The sequence below is a fragment of the Nycticebus coucang genome, chromosome 3 (assembly GCF_027406575.1).
Source record: "Nycticebus coucang isolate mNycCou1 chromosome 3, mNycCou1.pri, whole genome shotgun sequence".
NCBI classification, from domain to species: domain Eukaryota; kingdom Metazoa; phylum Chordata; class Mammalia; order Primates; family Lorisidae; genus Nycticebus; species Nycticebus coucang.
The window spans coordinates 131,981,024-132,005,578 of NC_069782.1; the positions used below are offsets into that span (position 1 = coordinate 131,981,024).

A 24,555-nucleotide genomic window follows, 5' to 3' on the forward strand; every position below is an offset into this window, starting at 1 on the left:
AACATTATTTTACTCTTTAGGAGAGACTTGTTACCTTCCAGAAATAAATTTATTTTCCAGCACCCTTTAGAATCACCACGTCGCCTTTTTTTTATTACTAAACTGTGGAAACCTAGTATTTCCGCCACAATCAAGATGGATGCATTCGTGATGCAGTTTTCAATACACATCCCTGGTGGCCTCAGCCTCTAATAGATCTACTTCCGCCACTCTCTGCAGATGCTGGGACGCATCCCACACCGCCTCGCAGCACTCAAGATGGCCCGGCTTCCTCCTACTTTTCATTGGCTGGATCGCTCGGGTCCTATCTTCACGAGGGGGCGGGACTTAGGTTTGATCGACAGCTTTGTTGGTCAAATGGACATAGGGCAGGAGCCCAGGAAGCGCTGGAACTGGAGACTCTCCCCGGCGTCTGGGAGGGTGTTTTGCCAGGGGCGGGGTGGAGCAGAGCCGGAAGCAGGAGGGTAGAGTCAAACAGGAAAAGAAGGGAAGAAGGAAGAAGAGGGCAGAGGAGGAGCGGGAGGAGGAGGGAGGTGGCGGCGCCGTGGCGGAGGAGCAGGAGCAGGAGGGAGATGGAGAGGAGAAGACTTCTGGGTGGCGTGGCGCTCCTGCTCCTCCGGGCGCTGCCCGGTCCCCTGTCAGCCAGGGCTGAACCCCCGCAGGTAAGGGGGAGGGGGCATCCGGGTCAGGCTGGGAACTTGGGGGGCGTTGGGTCCTGTGTGGAGGGGCTGAAGGAGTGTGGCTGCGGGGAGGTGAAGGGTCGCAAGAGGGCCGCCCGTGCCTAGCGCGGACAGGCTCTGAGGGCGCGTTGGTGTGTTGCTGGGGGACACCTGTGAAGGCTTTGATACGCGGCAGGTAGATGAGGCGTGGTGCTGAGCGAGTGAGGGGCCTTTGAGATGGCGGGGAAGTTAAGTGGGCTGCGTTGACTGCGAGTGGATGGTGGTGGTAAACTGGGCGTGTGGAGCAGGCGTCTGAGCAGCAATGCAGGATATACGTCTGTTTGTGTAGGGGTGCACAGGATATTGAGCTCGTGCGTGAGAGAGAGAGATATCCTGAGAGGATGTTTATTTTGTGCTGGATGGGGGAAAGTTCTGAGAGCATCTTGGTCCCATTTTTTAATGGTGTAAGGCATGGCGCCCTTGGAAGCAGTTTGTTGGAGGTAAGATCTTGGAACTCAGGTATGATAAAATAGAGTGGAACCCCTCAGGAGAAGGAGCACACTGAGCTGTAAGGAGCTCTTGCTGTTACGCTGGCTGGCCTGGGAGAGCAAGCAAGTCACTGATGCCAACCTGAGCCAGCTCAGGGTTTTGTAGCAAAGGGTGTTTCCGATGCCAATATAGGCGGCAAATGGAGCACCCTAGCTTTTCTTGCTGGGTGGCTTGCTCTTTATCCAGTTAGAGAAGCTAGCTTGTGCTGATTCCAGCTCCAGCTGGCATTTCGAAACCCTAATGGGAGTGTTACTCCTGGTGCCAAGTTGGGTGGGGTACGGGGGGGGGATCACCCCTCCTTTGCATTTGGCAAGGCTTTACCATTCTCTTTTCTTCACTTTCTGTTCTCTAACCTGTTTTTTTTTTTTTACAGAAAGACATGCACACACACAGTGTAATGACAAAGTCTATACAACTTAGTGCTTGAATTTCATGTTGTGATTGAGAGCAGAAACTGAGTACCCCCCAAATATTTATCTTTTGGCTAAGAGTTTAAAGGCTGTCACAAATACATCTTCTTTTTGCTCATTAGTATCTTCTATCTTAGAAAAATATTTTTAATGAATTGAGATTTACAATTAACCATTTTAAAGTGAACATTTCAGTGGCATTTAGTACATTCACAATGTTGTGCAACCACCACCTCTGTCTAGTTCCAAAATATTTTCTTTACCCCAAGAGAAAACCCTGTCCCCATTAAGCAGTTACTTCCTGTTTCCCCTTTCCCCCATCCTTTGGCAACCAGCAATCTGCTTTCTGTCTCTATGGATTTATTCTAGATATTTCATGTAAGTGGAATCCTACAATACGTGTTCTTTCAAGTCTGGCTTCTTTTCATTTAGCATAATGTTTTCAAGGTTCATCCACATTGTAGTTTGTACCAGTACTTCATTCCTTTTTATGGCTAGATAACATGCTATTGCATATATCACCACAGTTTGCTTATCCATTTATCTGTTGAAGAACCTAATTTTCCTCATAATCTTTATTAGAAGTAACATGTGAAGGTGGGTGTGGTGGCTCAAGCCTGTGATCCTAGCACTCTGGGAGGCTGAGGAGGGAAGATTGCCTGAGCTGAGGTGTGTTCAAACCAGCCTGAGAAAGAGTGAGAGCCCATCTCTACTAAAAATTGAAAAATTAGCTGGGCATCAGCTGGTGCCTGTGGCTCAGTGAGTAGGCCGCCGGCCCCATATACCGAGGGTGGCGGGTTCAAACCTAGCCCCGGCTGAACTGCAACCAAAAAAATAGCTGGGCGTTGTGGTGGGTGCCTATAGTCCCAGCTGCTCGGGAGGCTAAGGCAGGAGAATAGCGGAAGCCCAAAAGCTAGAGGTTGCTGTGAGTCCTGTGACATCATGGCACTCTACTGAAAGCAATAAAGTGAGACTCTGTCTCTACAAAAAAAAAAAGAAAGAAAGAAAAATTAGCTAGACATCATGGTGGATGCCTGTATTCCCAGCTCTTGGGAGGCTGAGGAAGAGGATTGCTTGAGCCCAGGAGTTTGAGCCACATCACTCTACTTAGGGTAGAGTGAGACAGAGTGAGAGTCTTTCAAAAAAAAGAAAGAAAGAACGTGTGAAAGGAATGAAGCTTGTTTTCTGTCCCAGGATAGTATCTTTTCTAGATTTGGGATTCTTGGATTTTAGCCATCGTTGGGGTTCTTTGTTTTCCCCGTGGAAATCAGAAACTGGTAGAAACAATACATTTTCTTTGTCTACTAGAAATTTATAATCCTCAGGGTTGGTAAAGTTAAGTATAGGTATTGAGAGAACCAAATATAGAATGAACTTTTCAGCTCGGTGCCTGGCTCAGTGATTAGGGCCGTGGCCGCATACACCTGGGCTGGCAGATTCAAACCCGCCCAGGCCTGCTAAAGTTAACAATGACAACTACAACAACAACAAAAAAAAATAGCCAAGTGTTGTGGCAGGCTCTTGTAGTCTCAGCTACTTGGGAGGCTGAGGCAAGAGAATCGCTTAAGCCCAAGAGTTTGAGTTTGCTGTGAGCTGTGATGTAACAGCACTCTACGGAGGGTGACATAGTGAGACTCTGTCTCAAAAAAAAAAAAAAAAAAAAAAGAATGAACTTTTCCTTTGCACATATCTATTTCTGTAAGTATCTCTAAAAGATTGTTCCCAGTAGCTGATAAATAAAGTTGCTAGAGGGTTGATTTAGGAATATCAGAGCCTTTGGGGATGGGCTGGTCAGTGGTAGGAACCTAGCAAGGGGGAACCATGGAAAGTGTGAATTCCTATCAGATCTTGGAATCTGGGAGGTGAGAAGATGTGGAAAGGGATCTTCAGTGTCATGTCCTAATTATAATTTGTCAATCACAGGCCATTTTCTTATTATTTCTTTTTTCTTTTTTTTTTTTTTTGTAGAGACAGAGTCTCACTGTACCGCCCTCGGGTAGAGTGCCGTGGCGTCACACAGCTCACAGCAACCTCCAATTCTTGGGCTTACGTGATTCTCTTGCCTCAGCCTCCCGAGCAGCTGGGAGTACAAACGCACGCCACAATGCCCGGCTATTTTTCTGTTGCAGTTTGGCCGGGGCTGGGTCTGAACCCGTCACCCTCAGCACATGGGGCTGGTGCCCTACTCACTGAGCCACAGGCGCCGCCCTTATTATTTCTTTTTTCTTTCTTTCTTTTTTTTTTTTTAGAGACACAGTCTCACTTTATCACCCTCGGTAGAGTGCCATGGCGTCACACGGCTCACAGCAACCTCCAACTCCTGGGTTTAGGCGATTCTCTTGCCTCAGCCTCCCAAGTAGCTGGGACAACAGGCACCCGCCACAACGCCCAGCTATTTTTATTATTTCTTTCTTTTTTTTTTTTTTTTGGTAGAGATAGAGTCTCACTGTACCGCCCTCGGGTAGAGTGCCGTGGCGTCACACGGCTCACAGCAACCTCTAACTCTTGGGCCTACGGGATTCTCCTGCCTCAGCCTCCCGAGCAGCTGGAACTACAGACGCCCGCCACAACGCCCAGCTATTTTTTTGTTGCAGTTTGGCTGGGGCCGGGTTCGAACCCGCCACCCTCGGCATATGGGGCCAGTGCCCCACTCACTGAGCCACAGGCGCTGCCCTATTTTTATTATTTCTTTAGTACATCTATTAATAATACTTATTTTGGAGACAGGGAGTCTTTTGTACTTTGACCTTTTGGATGGATGGTAGCACTGACCAACAGCTATTATGTGTGTATAATTTCTGCAGAGAAGGTTTTCATAATGAACAGTAGTCTTCTTAACCCCCCCCATATTCCCTCAACCCCAATACCTCTAATGCACCCCCATCCCCTACTTCATACCCTGTCACTTTCTGTCCATGAGCACTAGATATAAATAGTGAGATTTGTGTTTTTAATGTTAACCTTTGGAAGTTACTATATAATTATTAACTCTGAATCCACCACAATTTAGTTAATATAGGTTTTTTTGTTTTTGCTTGTACAAATTAGCAAGGAAGAAAAAAAAATCCTGTTTTTTTTCACTTTGTTGCCCTGGGTTGAGAGTACACAGCTCACGGCAACCTCAAACTCTTGAGCTCAAAGTGGTCCTCTTGAGTTGGGACTACAGGCATCTGCCACAATGCCTAGCTATTTTTTGGAGATGGAGTCTCTTTGCTCAGGCTGGTCTCAAACTCCTGAGCTCAGGCAATCCACCCGCCTTGGCCTCCCAGAGTGCTAGGATTACAGGAGTAAGCCACCCGGCCCAGCCTCCCTGTTCTTATTTCAACAGTGACTTTCAGCTAACTCTGAAGTGAGGAAGACTTGCTGTACTCATTCTGCATTAAAAATGCATTGTATTCCCCTCCCCAATGGATCTATTGAATATCTTTTTTTTTTTTTTTTTTTGTAGAGACAGAGTCTTACTCTGTGGCCCTCAGTAGAGTGCTGTGGCGTCACAGCTCACAGCCACCTCCTACTCCTGGGCTTAGACGATTCTCTTGCCTCAGCCTCCCAAGTTCCTTGGACTACAGGTGCCTGCCACAACACCCGTCTATTTTTTTGTTGCAGTTCGGCTGGGGCCTGGTTTGAACCCACCACCCTTGGTATATGGGGCTAGTGCCCTACCCACTGAGCCACAGGCGCCACCCTATCTTTTTTTTTATTAAATATCTTTTTATATATACACATTTAATATCAGAAATATACTAAGTATGGGTGGCGCCTGTGGCTCAAGGAGTAGGGCGCCAGTCCCATATGCCGGAGGTGGCGGGTTCAAACTCAGCCCTGGCCAAAAAAAAACACAAAAAAAAAAACAAAAAAAAAGAAATATACTAAGTATGTTAAGTGGCTTGCTTTCCCTGTTACTATCTCTACCCTGGGAACAGCTATTCCTTTTTCGTTTGTTGACACAGGGTCTCACTCTGTCACCCAGGCTGGAGTGCAGTGGTACGATTATAGCTCACTGCTTCCTTAATCTCCTGGGCTCAAGGGGTCCTTCTGCCTCAGCCTTTTGAGTAGCTGGAACTATAGGTGCACACCTCCATGTTTGGGGATTTTTTTTTTTTTGAGACAGAGCCTCAAGCTGTCACCTTGGGTAGAGTGCCGTGGCATCACAATTCATAGCAACCTCCAACTCCTGGGCTCAAGTGATTCTCTTGCCTCTACCGCCCAAGTAGCTGGGATTACAGGCTCCTGCCACAAAGCCCAGCTATTTTTTTGGTTGCAGCCGTCATTGTTGTTTGGCGGCCTGGGCTGGATTCGAACTTGCCAGCTCAGGTGTATGTGGCTGGCGCCCTAGCCGCTTGAGCCACAGGCGCCGAGCCGTGTTTGGGAATTTAAAAATTTTTTTTGCTATGTTGCTTAGGCTGGTCTCAAACTCCTGGCCTCAGGCGATCCTGCCATCTTGGCCTCCCTAAGTGCTGGGGTTACGGGCAAGAACCACCATACCTGGCTTGGACCTGCCATTTCTTGCTTTAACTTAGATTTAATTCTCTCATAGGTTAAGACAGTGGAACTCACAGATGTGATTCCTTAAGTCTATGTAGTATGAAAAAACAGCTGAGTCTTCAAATAGTAAAGCCTTGGCATTTGTTTCCTTCAGTTAAATTATGATTGTAATACATAGTTTCTTTTTTTCAGAGATAGAATCTGTCACCCTTGGTAGACTGCCCTGGCATCACAGCTCACAGCAACCTCCAGCTCTTGGGTTTAGGCGATTCTTTTGCCTCAGCCTCCTGAGTAGCTGGGACTACAAGTGCCTGCCACAATGCCCGGCTATTTTTTGTTGCAGTTTGGCCAGGGCCGGGTTTGAACCCACCACCCTCAGTATATGGGGCCGGCACCCTAATTCACTGAGCCACAGGCACCGCCCTGTATTATTATTATTATTTTGAGACAGTTTTACTCAGTCTCCATAGGGTTGAGTGCTGTGGAGTCATAGCTCACCACAACCTTAAGCTCTTGGGCTGGAGCATTCCTTTTACCTCAGCCTCCGAAGTAATGGGACTACAGGCCCCTACCACAACACCTGGCTAGTTTTTCTATTTTTAGTAGAGACAGGGTCTCATTTTGCTCAGGCTGGTCTGGAACTCCTGAGCTCAGGTGATCCACCTTCCTCAGCCTCCCAGAGTGCTAGGATTATAGGTGGGAGCCATCGCACCTGCACCTAGCCTTCCTTTTTTTTTTTTTTTTTTTTTTTTTTTTTGCGACAGAGTCTTACTATGTTGTCCTCAGTGGAGTGCCTTGGCATCACAGCTCACAGCAACCTCAAACTCTTTTGGGCTTAAGCGATTCTCTTGCCTCAGCCTCCCAAGTAGCTGGGACTACAGGCACCCGCCACAACATCCAGCAATTTTTTGGTTGCAATTGTCATTGTTGTGTAGCTGGCCTGGGTACCGGCCTCTGTGTATATGGCCGGCACCCTACTCACTGAGCTATGGGCGCCGAGCCTACCTTCTTTTTTCCTGTTGTTTAGCTTTTTTTTTTTTTTTTTTTTGGCCGGGGCTGGGTTTGAACTCACCACTTCCGGCATATGGGACCGGCACCCTACTCCTTGAGCCATAGGCACCACCCAATTCCTATTGTTTAGCTTTAACCAGAATATATGACTATGTTATTTAAAAGAAAGTTGTGTTAGAAATGTGTTTCCAGGGCGGTGCCTGTGGCTCAGTGAGGAGGGCACTGGCCCCATATACCGAGGGTAGCGGGTTCAAACCCAGCCCTAACCAAACTGCAACAAAAAAAATAGCCGGGTGTTGTGGTGGGCGCCTGTCGTCCCAGCTGCTCAGGAGACTGAGGCAAAAGAATTGCGTAAGCCCAAGAGCTGGAGGTTGCTGTGAGCTGAGTGACGTCATGGCACTCTACTGAGGACGGTAAAGTGAGACTCTATCTCTACAAAAAAAAAAAAAGAAGAAATGTGTTTCCATCAGGTAGCCCAGCCAATGGTCTAGGCACAAATCTCTAGTGATATTAGTTCTTACATTTCTTCTACCAAGCTGAAAACTTTGAGCTGGATGGGGGATCCCAGTTCTGCTGTTTTTTTCCCACCAACTTCAACATGTGCACCCTTTGGCTTCCCACCTCACCTTGCTTTGCCTTCATTGCCCCAGTTTTCAGTCTAGAAGGCCTATCTATTCTCTTTGCTTAGAAATGGTATTTCAGTGCTATTGCCATTATTTCTTCTTGTATAGGATTACAGATTCGGGCAGCGCCTGTGGCTCAGTCCGTAAGGTACCGGCCCCATATACCGAGGGCGGCGGGTTCAAACCCAGCCCCGCTGAACTGCAACCAAAAAAAAATAGCTGGGCGTTGTGGTGGGCGCCTGTAGTCCCAGCTACTCGGGAGGCTGAGGCAGGAGAATCGCTGAAGCCCAGGAGTTGGAGGTTGCTGTGAGCTGTGTGATGCCACGGCACTACCAAGGGCTATAAAGTGAGACTCTGTCTCTACAAAAAAAAAAAAAAAAAAAAAAAAAGACTTACAGATTCGAATCCTCTCTTACCTTCTTTTCTTAGTCTGTTGGGTATACCAAAGTGAGTGCTTGTCTAAAATCAGCCCCTTGAGTTTCTATAAATCCTTTCAGTAGAATTCATTAGAATTCAAAGAATGGACATTTACTGAAATGCCTGTGCTTTGTAGCAGGCTATTCCTGCTAGGCTCTATCACATGAGTAACAGAATCCCTGTCCTCAAGGTATTGGTAATCTTATGGAAAGGACAGAGAATTATAACCAAGAATTATAAGCCAGAGGGATTAATGCTGACATGGAACTGCAAACAAAGAACCGCAGGAGCTATTGATTCTGCAAGGGCAAGAGGGAGATGGGGATCTAGGAAGACCTTCCTGGAGGTCATTGGATAGGGCTTTCAAGGCGAATGAGAATGAGTTGGGTATCTGTGGAAGGGGGGAGTGTATTCCAATGTGAAGAGTGAGAGTGGAGGATGTGTTTGGTGGTGGCAGATAGTCCGTGGCAGACGCCTTTTGTGTGGGCGTATAGAGGAGCATGAAAATAGGTGAAACTTGAAAGGGAGGCCTTTCATCCATTTGCCTAAGGCTGGCCAACCAATAGAACTGTCTGTGATGCTGGAAATGACCTCTATCTGTACTGTCAATTCAGTAGTCACTTAACCACATGTGGCTGTTAAGCACTTGAAATTGTGGCTGGGATAAGTGAGGAACTGAGTTTTTAACCATATTTAATTTAATTTTTTTTTTTTTTTTGAGACAAGTCTCACTATGTCTCCCTTAGTAGAGTGCTGTGAAGTCACAGCTCACAGCAACCCCAAACTCTGGGGCTTAAGTGATTCTATTGCCACAGCCTCCCAAGTAGCTGGGACTACAGGCGCCCATCATAACACCTGGCTATTTTTTTGTTGTAGTTGTTTAGCTGTTGTTTATCTGGCCTGGGCTGGATTCGAACCTGCCACCTTCAGTGTATGTGGCTGGTGCCTAACCACTGTGCTAGGGGCATTGAGCCTCTTTTTTTTTTTGAGACAGGGTCTTGCTCTTCCTCCCAGGCTAGAATGCAGTGGCATCATCATGGCTCCCTGGAGCCTCAAACTCCCAGTCTTGGGTGACCCCCACTTTCTCGGCCTCTTAAAGTGCTGAATTACAGGTGTGAGCCATTGTGCCTGGCCTCTGCTGTCTAATTTTTAGATTTTCATCATCCCTAAAAGAAACCCCATGGCCATTAGTCACTCCCCATTCCACCCTCTCTTCCTCCATCCCAGAGCAACCACTAATCTCCTTTCCGTTTCTATGGATTTGCCTATTCTGGACATTTCATAGAAAAGGAATCACACACTGTGTGGCTTTTTTCACTTAACATAATGTTTTTAAGATTCATTCATTTTTTTTTTTTATTCATTTCTCAGTTATTTATTTATTTTTTCTTTTATTGTTAAATCATAGCTGTGTACATTAGTGCAATCAAGGGGTACAATGTGCTGGTTTCATATACAATCTGAAATATTCTCATCAAAGTGTTCAATGCAGCCTTCATGGCATTTTCTTAGTTATTGTATGTAGACATTTGTATTCTGCATTTAGTAAGTTTCACCTGTACCCATTTTAAGATGCACGTAGGTGTAGCCCCACCCAGTACCCTCCCTTCACCCTAACCTCCCCCCTCCCTTCCCCTTCCTTGGCCTTTTCCTCATAGTCTTGTGCTATAGTTGGGTTATCGCCTTCATGTGAAAGCTATAATTTAGCTTCATAGTAGGGCTGAGTACATTGGATACTTTTTTCTTCCATTCCTGAGATACTTTGCTAAGAAGAATATGTTCCAGCTCCATCCATGTAAACATGAAAGAGGTAAAGTCTCCATCTTTCTTTAAGGCTGCATAATATTCCATGGTATACATGTACCACAATTTGCTAGTCCATTCGTGGGTCGATGGGCACTTGGGCTTCTTCCATGACTTAGCAATTATGAATTGGGCTGCAATAAACATTCTGGTACAGATGTCTTTGTTATATTGTGATTTTTGGTCTTCTGGGTATAAACCTACTAAAGGAATTATAGGATTGAATGGCAGGTCTATTTTTAGGTCTCTAAATATTCTCCAAATGTCCTTCCAGAAGGAACGTATTAGTGTGCATTCCCACCAGCAGTGTAGAAGTGTGCCCTTTTCTCTACCTCCACACCAACATCTCTGGTTTTGGGATTTTGTTATGTGGGCTACTCTTACTGGGGTTAGGTGATAATGTTAAAGTAGTTTTGATTTGCATTTCTCTGATGATTAAGGATGATGAGCTTTTTTTCATGTGTTTGTAGATCATGCATCTGTCTTCTATAGAGAAGTTTCTCTTCAAGTCCCTTGCCCACCCTGAGATGGGATCACGTGTTCTTTTCTTGCTAATACTTTGAGTTCTCTGTGGATTCTGGTTATTAGACCTTTATCGGTGGTATAACCTGCAAATATTTTCTTCCATTTTGAGGGCTGTCTGCTTGCTTTACTTACTATGTTCTTGGCTGTGCAGAAGCTTTTTAGTTTGATCAGGTCCCAGTATTGTATTTTTGATACTGCTTCAATTGCCTGGGGAGTCCTCCTCATAAAATATTCACCCAGGCCGATTCCTTCAAGAGTTTTCCCTGCACTTTCTTTCTTTTTTTTCTTTTTTATTAAATCATAGCTGTGTACATTGATATATTCATGGGGCATGATTCACTAGCTTCACATTCCCTGCACTTTCTTCAAGTATTTTTACAGTTTCATGTCTTAAGTTTAAATCTTTTATCCAGTGAGAGTCTATCTTAGTTAATGGTGAAAGGTGTAGGTCCAGTTTCAATCTTCTACAGGTTGCCAGCCAGTTCACCCAGCACCATTTGTTAAATAGGGAATCTTTTCCCCACTCAATGTTTTTAATTGGCTTGTCAAAGATCAAATAATGGTAAGTAGCTGGATTCATCTCTTGGTTCTCTATTCTGTTCCAGACATCTACTTCTCTGTTTTTGTGCCAATACCATGCTGTTTTGATCACTATAGATTTATAGTACAGTCTCAGGTCTGGCGTGATTCCTCCTGCTGTGTTTTTATTGCTGAGTAATGTTTTGGCTATTCGAGGTTTTTTCTGATTCCATATAAAACGAAGTATTTTTTTCAAGATCTTTAAAATATGACAATGGAGCTTTAATAGGAATTGCATTAAAATTATATATTGCTTTGGGTAGTATAGACATTTTAACAATGTTGATTCTTCCCAGCCATGAGCATGGTATGTTTTCCCATCTGTTAACATCTTCAGCTATTTCTTTTCTTAAAGTTTCATAGTTCTCTTTGTAGAGATCTTTCAGGTCCTTTGTTAGGTATACTCACAAATATTTCATCTTCTTTGGCACTACCGTGAAAGGAATAGAGTCCTTGACTTTTTTCGGCTTGGTTATTGTTGGTATATATAAAGGCTACAGATATATGGGTGTCGATTTTGTAGCCTGAGACATTGCTGTATTCCTTGATTACTTCTAAAAGTTTTGTAGTAGAATCCCTGGTGTTTTCCAGATACACGATCATATCATCTGTGAAGACTGAAAGTTTGATCTCTTCTGACCCTATGTGGATACCCTTGATCGCCTTTTCTTCCCTAATTGCAATGGCTACAACTTCCATTACAATGTTAAAGAGCAATGGAGACAATGGGCAACCTTGACTGGTTCCTGATGTAAGTGGAAATGATTTCAATTTAACTCCATTCAATATGATATTGGCTGTGGGTTTGCTGTAGATGGCCTCTATTAGTTTAAGAAATGTCCCTTCTTTTTTTTTTTTGTGTAGAGACAGGGTCTCACTTTATGGCCCTCGGTAGAGTGCCGTGATCTCACAGCTCACAGCAACCTCCAACTCCTGGGCTTAAGCGATTCTCTTGCCTCAGCCTCCCGAGTAGCTGGAACTACAGGCGCCCGCCACAACGCCCGGCTATTTTTTGGTTGCAGTTTGGCCGGGGCTAGGTTTGAACCCGTCACCCTCGGTATATGGGGCCGGCGCCTTACCGACTGAGCCACAGGCGCCGCCCAAGAAATGTCCCTTCTATACCAATTTTCTTAAGTGTTCTGATCATGAAGGGATGCTGGATATTATCAAAAGCTTTTTCTGCATCAATTGAAAGAATCATATGGTCCTTATTTTTAGTTTGTTTATGTGCTGAATTACATTTATAGATTTACGTATATTGAACCAGCCTTGAGACCCTGGGATAAATCCCACTTGGTCGTGGTGTATAATTTTTTTGATGTGTTGTTGGATCCTGTTTGTTAGGATCTTATTGAGTATTTTAGCATCAGTATTCATTAGTGATATTGGTCTATAATTTTCTTTTCTTGTTGGGTCTTTCCCTGGTTTGGGGATGAAGGTGATGTTTGCTTCATAGAATGTGTTGGATAATATTCCTTCTTTTTCTATATTTTGGAAGAGGTTTAGTAATATAGGTACTAGTTCTCTTTTTTTTTTTTTTGTAGAGACAGAGTCTCACTGTACCGCCCTCTGGTAGAGTGCCGTGGCATCACACAGCTCACAGCAACCTCTAACTCTTAGGCTTACGCAATTCTCTTGCCTCAGCCTCCCGAGCAGCTGGGACTACAGGCGCCCGCCACAACGCCCGGCTTATTTTCTTTTGCAGTTTGGCCGGGGCTGGGTCCCAACCCACCACCCTCAGCATATGGGGCCGGCGCCCTACTCACTGAGCCACAGGCATTGCCCAGGTACTAGATCTTCTTTAAAGGTTTGGTAGAATTCTGACATAAAGCCATCTGGTTCTGGGCTTTTCTTTTTAGGGAGATTTTGTATAGTTGATGCTATTTCAGAACTTGATATAGGTCTGTTCAACATTTCCACTTCATTCTGGCTAAGTCTTGATAGGTGGCGTACTTCCAGTTATTGGTCGATTTCTTTCAGATTTTCATATTTCTAAGAGTAGAGTTTCTTGTAGTATTCGTTAAGGATTTTTTGAATTTCTGAGGGGTCTGTTGTTATTTCATCGTGACCATTTCTGATTGATGAAATTTTAATTCTGCTCTGATTTTGGTTATTTCTTTTCTTCTGCTGGGTTTGGGGTTGGAGTGTTCTTCCTTCTCCAGTTGCTGGAGATGTCCCATTAAGTTATTAACTTCCTCTCTTTCTGTTTTCTTGAGGAAGGCTTGCAGTGCTATAAATTTCCCTCTTAGGACTGCCTTTGCAGTATCCGAGAGGTTCTGATAATTTGTGTCTTGATTGTTGTTTTGTTCCGAAAATTTGGTAATCTCATCTATAACCCATCTATCCTTCAGCATAACGTTGTTTAGCTTCCATGTTTTTGTATGGGTATCCAGGTTCCTGTTGTTATTGAGTTCAACTTTTGTTCCATGATGGTCTGAGAAGATGCAAGGAATAATTTCTATTTTTTTTTTTTTTTTTTTGGTAGAGACAGAGTTTGACTTTATGGCCCTAGGTAGAGTGCCATGGCATCACATAGCTCACAGCAACCTCCAACTCCTGGGCTTAAGCGATTCTCTTGCCTCAGCCTCCCAAGCAGCTGGGACTACAGGTGCCCGCCACAACACCCGGCTATTTTTTTTGTTGTTGCAGTTAGGCGGGGCAGGGTTTGAACCCGCCACCCTTGGTATATGGGGCCGGCACCCCACCAACTGAGCCACAGGTGCCGCCCTTCTATTTTTTTAAATTTGCTGAGGTTAGATTTGTGGCCTAGGATGTGGTTGATTTTGGAGTATGTTCTGTGGGCTGATGAGAAGAATGTGTATTCAGTTTTGTTGCAGTGAAATGTTCTGTAGATGTCTGTTAAGTCCTGATGTTGAATGGTTAAGTTTAAATCTAAAATTTCTTTGCTTAGCTTCTTTTTGGAGGATCTATCCAGCACTGCTAAATGGGTGTTAAAATCTCCAACTACTGGGCAGCGCCTGTGGCTCAGTGAGTAGGGCGCCGGCCCCATATGCCGAGGGTGGCGGGTTCAAACCCAGCCGTGGCCAAACTGCAACAAAAAAATAGCCAGGCGTTGTGGCGGGTGCCTGTAGTCCCAGCTACTCGGGAGGCTGAGGCAAGAGAATTGTGTAAGCCCAAGAGTTAGAGGTTGCTGTGAGCTGTGTGAGGCCACAGCACTGTACCGAGGGCCATAAAGTGAGACTCTGTCTCTACCAAAAAAAAAAAAATAGCTGAACGTTGTGGCGGGTGCCTGTAGTCCCAGCTGCTCAGGGTGGGTGAGGCAAGAGAATCATATAAGCCCAAGAGCTGGAGGTTGCTGTGAGCCATGTGACGCCACGGCATTCTACTGAGGGCAGTAAAGTGAGACTCTGTCTCTACAAAAAAAAAAAAAATCTCCAACTACTGTGGAACTGGAGGAATCGAGTTGCTCATGTCTGGTAGAGTTTCTCTTATAAATTGAGGCGCGTTCTGGTTGGGTGCATAAATATTAATAATTGAAATCTCATTGAGTATTACCTTTAACAAATATGAAGTGTCCATCTTTATCCTTCCTTATTTCGGTTGGTTTAAGCCTATTGCGTCTGCGAATAGGATTGTAACACCTGCTTTTTTCCTGCTTTCCATTTGCCTGGAGTATAGATGACCATTCCTTCACCTTGAGTCTCACTTTGTCTTTTAATGTAAGATGTGATTCTTGTATGCAGCAGATATCTGGCTTGAGTTTTTATATCCAGTCAGCCAACCTGTGCCTCTTTAGAGGACAATTGAAACCATTCACATTAATTGAGAATATTGATAAGCCTTTAGAGAGTCCGGTGGACATTGTCAATATTTTTGTGACTGTGGAAGTTGGAGTTTGATCCTAATTTTCTGGGTGGGTTTACTTTTGTGGTGGAGGATTAAGCTCGTCTTTATGGAGGATAGGTCTGAGAATATCCTGGAGAGCTGGTTTAGTTATGGCAATTTTCTTCAACATGTGAATGTCATTGAAGTATTTAATTTCTCCGTCATAAATGAAACTCAGTTTAGCTGGGTACAGGATCCTGGGTCGAAAGTTATTTTGTTTTAGGAGTTCAAAGTCGATGACCATCCTCTTCTAGTTTGAAAGGTTTCAATAGAGAGATCTGTAGTTATTCTAATATTCTTGCCCTCGTACGTGATGGTTTTCTTTCGTTTGGCTGCTTTCAGAATTTTCTCCTTCATATTAACTTTAGTGAAATTGATTATGATGTGTCTGGGGGATGTCTTATTTGGTTGAGTCGTCCTGGAGTTCTGAAACTGTCTGCTATCTGAATTTCCGAATCTCTTGTCATGTCTGGAAAGTTCTCCTTCATAATCTCATGGAGAAGAGACTCTGTGCCTTGTGAAGCCACTTCGTCACTTTCAGGGATCCCTATGAGACGAATATTGGTTTTCTTCAAATTATCCCAGAGCTCTCTGAGAGAGTGATCTGTTTTTGCCCTCCGTTTCTCTTCCTCTTTGAGAGTTTGGGAGCGTTAGAAAGCTTTGTCTTCAATGTCAGAAATCCTTTCTTCTGCTTGCTCCATTCTGTTACTGAGGGATTCTACTGTGTTTCTCAGATATTTGAGTGCTGTAACTTTTCTCAATGTGTCAAAATCTTTGGTCATTGGTCTTTGAATTCGTTGAATTCTTGAGATATCTTTTGGGTTACTGCTTGGAATTCTAATTTGATCTTATTTGCTATCCATATTCTGAATTCAATTTCTGACATCTCAGCTGTTTGTTTGTGCATGGGATCTTGTGCCCATGCATTGATCCTTGGGGGAGTTGATCTACTCTGATTATTCATATTGCCAGAGTTTTTCTGTTGATTTTGCCTCATGATTGTCTTTCACCATTGCCTCTAGCCGTCCTCAGAGTTGGGGAGGTGTCTCTCCAAGATTAGACCCCTGCATGATCACTCTTTTGTTGCTGGATCTTTGTAGGGAGTGACCCTGTGTAGTTCCTCTGGGGCTGCCCCAGCCAGGAGTTCTGGTTGTGGAAGTAGCTCCGGAGTGTGACACACCTGGATCCAGCAACAGGGCGGGAGGTGGTGCGCACGGTTCTGGGAGTGACTGGCGCCCAGTGACTTTGGCACAGAGAGCCCAAGGCTCCAGCAGTCTCTGGCCAGGAGAAGGGCTCTGCAGAGGCAGGGAGGGCTCCACAGGGCATGCAGCTACCAGAGTCCCTGGCCAGACAAGTGGGCTGGTGTGGAGGTAGGGAGGGTACAGGAGGGAGGATGCAGGGCTGCACGGCTCCTGCAGTTCCTGGTTAGGGCATGTGGAGGCCCGGCGGGCGCGGTTCGTGGGTTGGGGGTCGTGGTGCAGCTCTTACGAAGGTCCTGGCAGCGCCAAGCCCAGGAGTTTGAGGTTGCTATGAGCTGTGACGCCACGTCCCTCTACCCAGGGCAACAGCCTGAGGCTCCAGTGTGTCAAAACCAGTCTCACTCTGCCCCTGAGGGTTAAGGCTGTAAGGCAGCTCAGTTACTGCCTTTAGGCTACTCAGTCACTAGGTTACTAGCTCCCGCCCCATCCTCCGATCCCTGGAGCTTGCTGGGGCAGTTCTCTCACAATGGCTCCATGTGGCCCACAGCCAAACACTATTAGCTCCGTCTGGCTCAGCGGCTCAGTCTGGGGCCCTAGACAATGCCCAAAGTTCTCTGCACTCTTGCTCAAGCTCTCCCCAAGGGAGTTCAGCTGAGTGCTAAGTCCAAAAACACCAAAACAGTTCACAGGTAAGGCCTTTCTGGTTTGCAGTCTCACTGCTGCTTGTACTTACGGCTGCCGGCGGGATTAGGTCAATGGAACACACTCAACTACTTGCCAGTCTTCCACTGTTTTTGTCCTCCTCTTGGGGTCCAGAAGTCCCTTGCTGACTTCTTGTATCCTCAAAGGGATGATTATAGGCAGATCCGACCAGCCAGAGATGCCTGGAGTCTTACCTCCCCAGACACCCATGCCCAGTTGCGGGGAAGCTGTTACTCTGCAGCCATCTTGCTCCACCATTCATTCATGTTTTATTTATCACATATCAGTACAAAATTCCTTCTTATGGTTGATTAATATTCCATTATATGGATCCATTAATATTCCATTAATTCTAGTTCAATTAATTCTAATTAATATTTCTAATAACTAATTCTAATTAATATTTCATTATATGGATTCCATTATATTAATATTATATTATATATTATATATATATTCATTTGCTCTCGTGTAACTACTATATAATAGAATACTAATAGAACCAATCCTACTCGGGAGGCTAAGGCAGGAGAATCACCTAAGCCCAGGAGTTGGAGGTTGCTGTGAGCTGTGTGACTCCACGGCACTCTACCGAGGGCAATAAAGTGAAACTCTGTCTCTACAAAAAAAAAAAAAAATAGAACCAATCAACCCATTCATTGGTTGATGAGCATTTCGGTTGTCACCACTGTTTCAATGTTACCAATAATGCCGCTGTGAGCATGGGTGTACAAGTTTTTGTGTGGGCAAATGTTTTCAGTTCTCTTGGGTATATACCTAACGATGGAATTGCTGCATTATATGTTTGTTAATTCTGTATGTAATCTTTTGAGGAACTGTCAAATTGTTTACCAAAGTGGTATGATATTTAATTTTAATTAATTTCAAATAAATACCTACATGTGGTTAATGGCTACATGTTGTCCAGTGGTGATCTAGCACCTTTCTGGCATAGGGTTTGTTATCATAGTGATTAAGTCATGGACACCAAGTTCACTTGGTGAATTCCAAATCTGGCACTTTTCTTGAGCAAGTTGCTTATCCTCTTTGTACCACAGTTTTCTCTTCTATAAAAAGGGACTATAATACCAGTGTGTACCTTATACTGGTATTACACTAGTATTCCTGTATACTTTATGAGGTTATTGTGAGATGGAAAGACATAGGTGAAGCTCTTGAAATATCGTCGAGTGAATTTTTTTTTTTTTTTAGAGACAAAGTCTTACTTTATTGCCCTCGGTAGAGTGCTGTGGCGTCACAGCTCACAGCAACCTCTAACTCCTGGCTTAGCGATTCTCTTGCCTCAGCCTTCCAAGTAGCTGGGACTACAGGCGCCCACCAGAATGCCCAGCTGTTTTTTGTTTTTGTTGAAGTTTGGCCAGGGCTGGGTTTAAACCCACTACCCTCAGTAAATGGGGCCAGCGCCCTACCCTCTGTGCCACAGGCACCACCCAAGTGAAATGATTCTTAAGTATACTAATAATTATCACTGTTATTATTATTTGGGGTTCTCAGAGTGTGTTGTGGTTTGTGTCAACTCCCAGACTAAGTTCAGAAACCGATATCTGAAGAGTTTGAAAGTGATTTCCTTAATTCTTTTTTTTTTTTTTAAGTTTTTTTTTTTTTTTTGGTTTTTGGCCGGGGCTGGGTTTGAACCCGCCACCTCCGGCATATGGGACCGGCGTCCTACCCCTTTGAGCCACAGGCGCTGCCCGAACCTATGTCTTTTCAATAGTGGTTTTCAATTTGGGACAGTTTTGCCCATCTAGAAGATATCTGTCAGTGTCTGGAAATATTTTTGGTTGTCACAACTTGGGTGTCCTCCTGGCATCTGGTGGGTGAAGGCCAGAGATTCTGCTAAACATTCTACATGCTCAGGACAGCCTTCCACAACACAGGATTATTTGGGCCAGAGTGTCAGTAGTGCTGAGAGAAACCCTGGTTTAGTGGCACCTGCTATATCACCATACCAGCTCCTGTTCATTATAGCAGAGTTTAAGATCATCATTCTTACAAAGAGAGAATATAGCAGTGTAAAGTGTGTGAAATAACCTCGAACAACTTTTTTAGGTGGGACAGTTTTAAGCTTTTTTTGTGTGTGGTTTTTGGCCGGGGCTGGGTTTGAACCCACCACCTCCGGCATAGGGGGCTGGTGCCTTACTCCTTTGAGCCACAGGCGCCGCCCAGCTTTCTTTTTTTTTGTAGAAACATTCTCACTCTATAGCCCTCAGTAGAATGCCATGGCATCACACAGCTCACAGCAACCTCCTAGTCCTGGGCTTAAGCGATTCTCTTGCCTCAGCCTCCCAAGTAGTTGGTGCCAGCCATAACGCTCGGCTATTTTTTTGTTGCAGTTTGGCCAGGGACAGGTTTGAACCCACCATCCTCAGTTTGTGGGGCCAGTGCCCTACCCACTGAGCTACAGGCGCTACCCCCAGTTTGAAGCTTTAATATGGTTAATCTCAGTTATTCTCAGGTTTGTTGATCTCTATTACAGTCAACTGTGTCTTGTCAGCCAACACTGAACATTTTGACAACAGCACATTTTTTAGTCTGTGGTTTAATAAGCAAGTAAACCTCCCTTATTCACCCAGTGTTTTTTTTTAAATTATTTTATTTATTTATTTTGAGACAGAATCAAGTTGTTGCCCTCGGTCATAGCTCACAGCAACCTCAAACTCTTGGACTTAAGCGATTCTCTTGCCTCAGCCTCCCAAGTAGCTGGGACTATAGGCACCTGCCAAATACCTGGCTTTTTGTTGTTGTTGTTGTTGCTGCTATCGTTGTTTTAGCTGACCCAGGTCGAAACCCGCCAGCCTCAGTGTATGTGGCCAGCACCCTACCCACTGAGCTAGGGTGCTGCTGATTTAAAAAAAAAAAAAATTTTTTTTTTCTTTTTTTTTTTGCAGTTTTGTCTGGGGCTGGGTTTGAACCCACCACCTCTGGCATATGGGGCCAGCGCCCTACTCCTTTGAGCCACAGGTGCTGCCCAGATTTAAAAAAAATTTTAAGACAGAGTCTCACTTTGTCACCCTTGGTAGAGTATTGTGTCATCATAGCTCACAGCAACCTCAAGCTCTTAGGTTTGAGGTTGATTGCTGGTTATGATTCTCTTGCCTCAGCCTCCTGAGAGGCAGGGACTACAGGCGTCCACCACAACCCCTGGCTATTTTTAGAGATGGGGTCTGACTAGCTCAGGCTGGTCTCAAACTCCTGAGCTCAAGCAGTCAGCCCACCTCAGCCCCCCAGAGTGCTAGGGTTATGGGTGTGAGCCACCTTGCCCAGCCCTATTCACTCAGTCTTGAACATTTTTTCCTCTTGCTTTGATCTGCCCTGTGGCTGTATTTTAAGAACATGGTTTTGGGCTCAGGTCCGTAGCGTAGTGGTTACAGCACCAGCCACATACACTGAGGCTGGCGGGTTCAATCCCAGCCTGGGCCAGCTAAGCACCAATGACAACTGCAACAGAAAAATAGCCAGGTGTTGTGGCGGGCACCTGTAGTCCCAGCTGCTTGGGAGGCTGAGGCAAGAGAATCGTTTAATCCCAAGAGTGAGGTTGCCATGAGCTGTGATGCCACAGCACTCTACCGAGGCAGACCCTGTCTCCAAAAAAAAAAAAAAAAAAAAAGAACATGGTTTTGTTTCTGCCCCAGTGAAAGCAGGAATGGCTGATTACTTTCTTTTCAGTGTCCTCCGTAGTTCTATAACTGATCTGAACTAAGTCAGGTTCTTAGAACTTTTTCCTTTCCCCTTCGAAGTCTCTGCTCTGATTTTTGGCCTCAGGAAAGTTGGTTTGCGCTTGTGCACACTCAGCCTGCGAAAACCATTAGATGTTCTCATGGTCTGCTTCAAGGGAAATTAAATGTCCTGGCTGGCTGTGTCTAGAGGAGGGCCTTCTTTGTAGGCCCCCAGGATGCAGCTCATCAGTGGGTATTTGGCACTAGCAGGAAAGTCTCTATGGATCCTGGGGATATCTAGGAGGGCTTTGGATTAAAAATTCCAACTACTAGGCTAGGCAGGTTGGCTTGCACCTATAATCCCAGTACTTTGGGGGACTGAGATGGGAGGATAGATTGAAGCCCAGAGTTCAAGACCAGCCTGGGCAACAATATAGTGAAGCCCCATCTCTACAAAAAATAAAACAATTTTAAAAATTAGGCAAGCATGGTAGTAGATGCCTTAGTCTCAGCTACTCGGGAGGGTGAGGCGGAAAGATCGCTTGAGCCTGGGAGTTGAAGGTTGCAGTGAGCTGCTATGATCACACCACTATACTGCAGTGTGGGCAAGAGTGAGATCCTGTCTCTCTTTTTTTTTTTTTTTTTTTTTTTTTTTTTGCAGTTTTTGGCTGGGGCTGGGTCCCGCCACGTCCAGCACATGGGGCCGGCGCCCTACTCCTTTGAGCCACAGGCACTGCCCCTAACTACTTTTTGAATACCTGGCCTTCCATAACCCTGAGAGGACCCCTTCCTTTCTTGTCTTCAGTTGTTAGATGTTTCCTAACATTTCAGGGACTATCAGGATCCAGGTAATATAATGACTTGGGGTCATTCCTTGCCCCCTACAGTGCCAATGCTGGATACCGCTGAGGACACCATAACTGCACAGCCAGTAAGAGCAGCCACTGAACGTTGGAGAGTCATGATGGAGGATCAGGTGACCCATTACTGGGTGGCCTGCAATAGACTGCTGACGTCTGGCTTGTGGGCACCTACCTTTTGTACCATCCTTTGTAGTTCCACTAGGTGGAGCAAAGTCTGGTCTAAAAACTGCATGTGATGTGGAAACCACAAACAAACACAAATAAATCCAGACCACTGCAACCTGGGAGGTCAAGAAAGGAAAATCAGATCACATCCTACTGAATTCTTCTGCTTGTTGATATAATTCTGGGCTTTCCTAATGTGGGAATTAAAACAGGTCGTCCTGTAAGATTTGTAGATTGCCCAGATTGTGTGGACTGAGTTTTTGGGCTACTCTTGCTTACTCAGTTACATTCCCACAGCACTGATTTATTTACTTTTGGTTTTCTTCTTTCCACACTTCTGTGGGAAAACAGACAAGCTGTTTATCTTCTGTTCTTAGTGCCATAATTGTCCTCATGGTGACATGGCTAAGTTTTGATTCAAGATCTCAAGGTGTTTTATTTTGATTTATTTATTTATTTTTGCAGTTTTTGACCAGGGCTGGGTTTGAACCCGCCACCTCTGGCCTATGGGGCCGGCGCCCTATCCCTTTGAGCCACAGATGCTGCCCGATCTCAGGTGTTTTAAAGAATTTAATTTAAACTTACTTGGGAAAGAGCAAAAATGAATTGAAGGTGTTGTAAGAATATTTGTGGCTTGGAAGGGTGGGTCCTAGAGTGAAGAGTTACAAAAACATACCCATTTTGATTTTTAAATATCTAACAAGACAAATCTTACAATGTAACACTCTTTTATTATACATTGTTTCAGATCAGAGGTGTGTGTTCAGAGAGAAAATATTCATGTTTTTCAAAATCCTACATGTTGCTTCTTAGTTTGCCATTACCTAATTCATCTTCCTTCTTTAAATTTCTACCTAGCAGTTTTGCCAAACATAGAAACATCACCACCACCTCAAACCCATAGCTTAGTTTATTGATCAGATCTAAATATTTTCTCTTTTAGTAGTTTACATGGGGGGATTTAATATTTGGCTTTCTACTCTTGGATGTTGGAACATTGTAGCTCTTTGGGACTTAAATGTAGAATTGAATAGTGTGAGTTTGTCTTGCTCACCCCGTTTTCCTTGGGTAATTTATACTTAAATTTGCAAATTCCTTGCTACTATTGGTAAAGTGTGAGCAGAAAGCCTGCTCCTGTTTGATACAGCACAAGGCCTGCTACAGTCGGTTTCTCATTTTCCTTCCTTAGAGCTGATTGCCGCTTTTCTTAGAGATTTACGATACTTGGTATCTTTTTTTTTTTAATTGCTATTTGGCCAGGAGGGATTCAAACTCACCACCCTCAGGCACCGCCCCAATACTTTGTATCTTAACGCATCAGGTTTTTTGGTTTTGTTTTTTTTTTTTTTTTTATAGAGACAGAGTCTCACTTTATGGCCCTCTGTAGAGTGCCGTGGCATCACACAGCTCACAGCAACCTCCAACTCCTGGGCTTAAGCGATTCTCTTGCCTCAGCCTCCTGAGTAGCTGGGACTACAGGCGCCTGCCACAACGCCCGGCTATTTTTTGGTTGCAGTTTGGCCGGGGCGGGGCCTGAACCCACCACCCTCAGTATATGGGGCCGGCGCCCTACCGACTGAGCCACAGGCGCCGCCCTTGGTTTTGGTTTTTTAAAGGTGAGATTTCATTTTGTCCAGCCTGGCCTGCACTCGCTACTCACAGGTATTTTCACTACAGACTAGAACTCCTGGGTTTAAGTGATCCTCCTGCCACAGCAGGAGGATAAACAGCTGGGACTATTACATCAGTATTTTTTTTTTTACGTCAGTATTTTATTACTTAAAAACAACATATGCTTAAAACAATGGTAAATAATGCGGCAAGTCAAAAATATTTAGAGTAAAAAATGAAAGTTTGTGGTCTGGTGTGTACTTTTGGTGGCTTTTTTAATACCACATACTCATAGATATAGTAACATGTTCATATATCTACACAGTTCACATGTTTATAAACAAAAGTTGGTGTGGGTAGGATTCTTTCATGTTTTTAAAACAAAAATGGGATAAAAATATGTTGTATTTTACAACATGCATTTTTTTCTTACCTTAATAATATATTGTGGACTGATTTCCATATTGTAGATATACCTCTGATTTCATAAAATGCCTGTATACTGTTGCTTTCGAAGGGGTCTCGGGGATACTTGCCCTTTTCCCCTAGGTTGTTTTGTTGAAAAGATCAACTCACAGTTATGGTAGATTAATAAGAGAAAGGTTTATTTCAAAATACCATACTCATGGGGGGAACCACAAGAATGATTTCCCAAGGTTTCAGAGATAGTGGCTTTTAAAGATGCCTTTTACAAGTGGGGGGGGGAGAAACTGGAAAGTATATGTGTAGCAAGTGGTTGCTAGTGGAGGATGGGTAGAGGGAGGGCAACACATTGATTAGTAAATTAACCCGAGAGACAAGTATTGTGCTTCAAATGACCTTAAGGCCAGGTCTCTTAGCATGTGATAAGAAGTCTAGCAGCTCTTTAAGATTTTAGGTAGATAGAAGAAAATAGTGGAAAATCTTCGTTCAGAGTGATTATGAATAGCCTTTAATTCAAAATAATCTTTATACCAAGGAGTCATGTTTTGGGGTGAAATTTTCTTAGCTCCTTCACTTTATTTATTTATTTATTTTTTGAGAGAGAGCCTCAAGCTGTCACCTTGGGTAGAGTGCAATGGCATCACAGCTCACAGCAACCTTAAACTCCTGGGCTCAAGCAATTCTCTTGCCTAAACCTCCCCAGGTGCTGGGACTACAGGCGCCTGCCACAATGCCCAACTATTTTTTTTTTGTAGTTGTTGTTTGACAGGCCCGGACTGGATTCGAACCCACCAGTTCCGGTATATGTAGCTAGCACCCTAGCCGCTTGAGCTACAGGCGCTGAGCCAGCTCCTTCACTTTATACTATGATCATTTACCACTTCTCCTTGGTTAATGGATTTTGGCATTTCACACAGTGCTAATTGATTGTTTTTGTACCTATTTTTTTGGCAGCTGTGCTAGAATTCTAGAAGTAGAATTGAGGATTGTGAGGTTGCAGGGTGGTAT

At 44.4% G+C, this 24,555-nt stretch overlaps 1 protein-coding gene across 2 annotated transcripts in view; it reads left to right on the forward strand.

Moving 5' to 3' along the window:
• The first annotated feature begins 452 nt into the window (after positions 1 to 452).
• The window catches only part of WBP1L (WW domain binding protein 1 like), a 91,851-nt gene continuing 67,748 nt past the window's right edge, over positions 453 to 24,555 (forward strand). Inside the window, exons 1-2 of one of the 2 annotated variants that reach the window (XM_053583084.1) lie at positions 529 to 662; positions 21,373 to 21,461. In XM_053583084.1, coding sequence (XP_053439059.1) covers positions 21,378 to 21,461 — 84 coding nt within the window. In that variant the 5' untranslated portion in view covers positions 529 to 662; positions 21,373 to 21,377. Of the gene's footprint in view, positions 663 to 21,372; positions 21,462 to 24,555 lie in introns of both variants that reach the window. The other variant, XM_053583083.1, reaches the window with a different exon arrangement.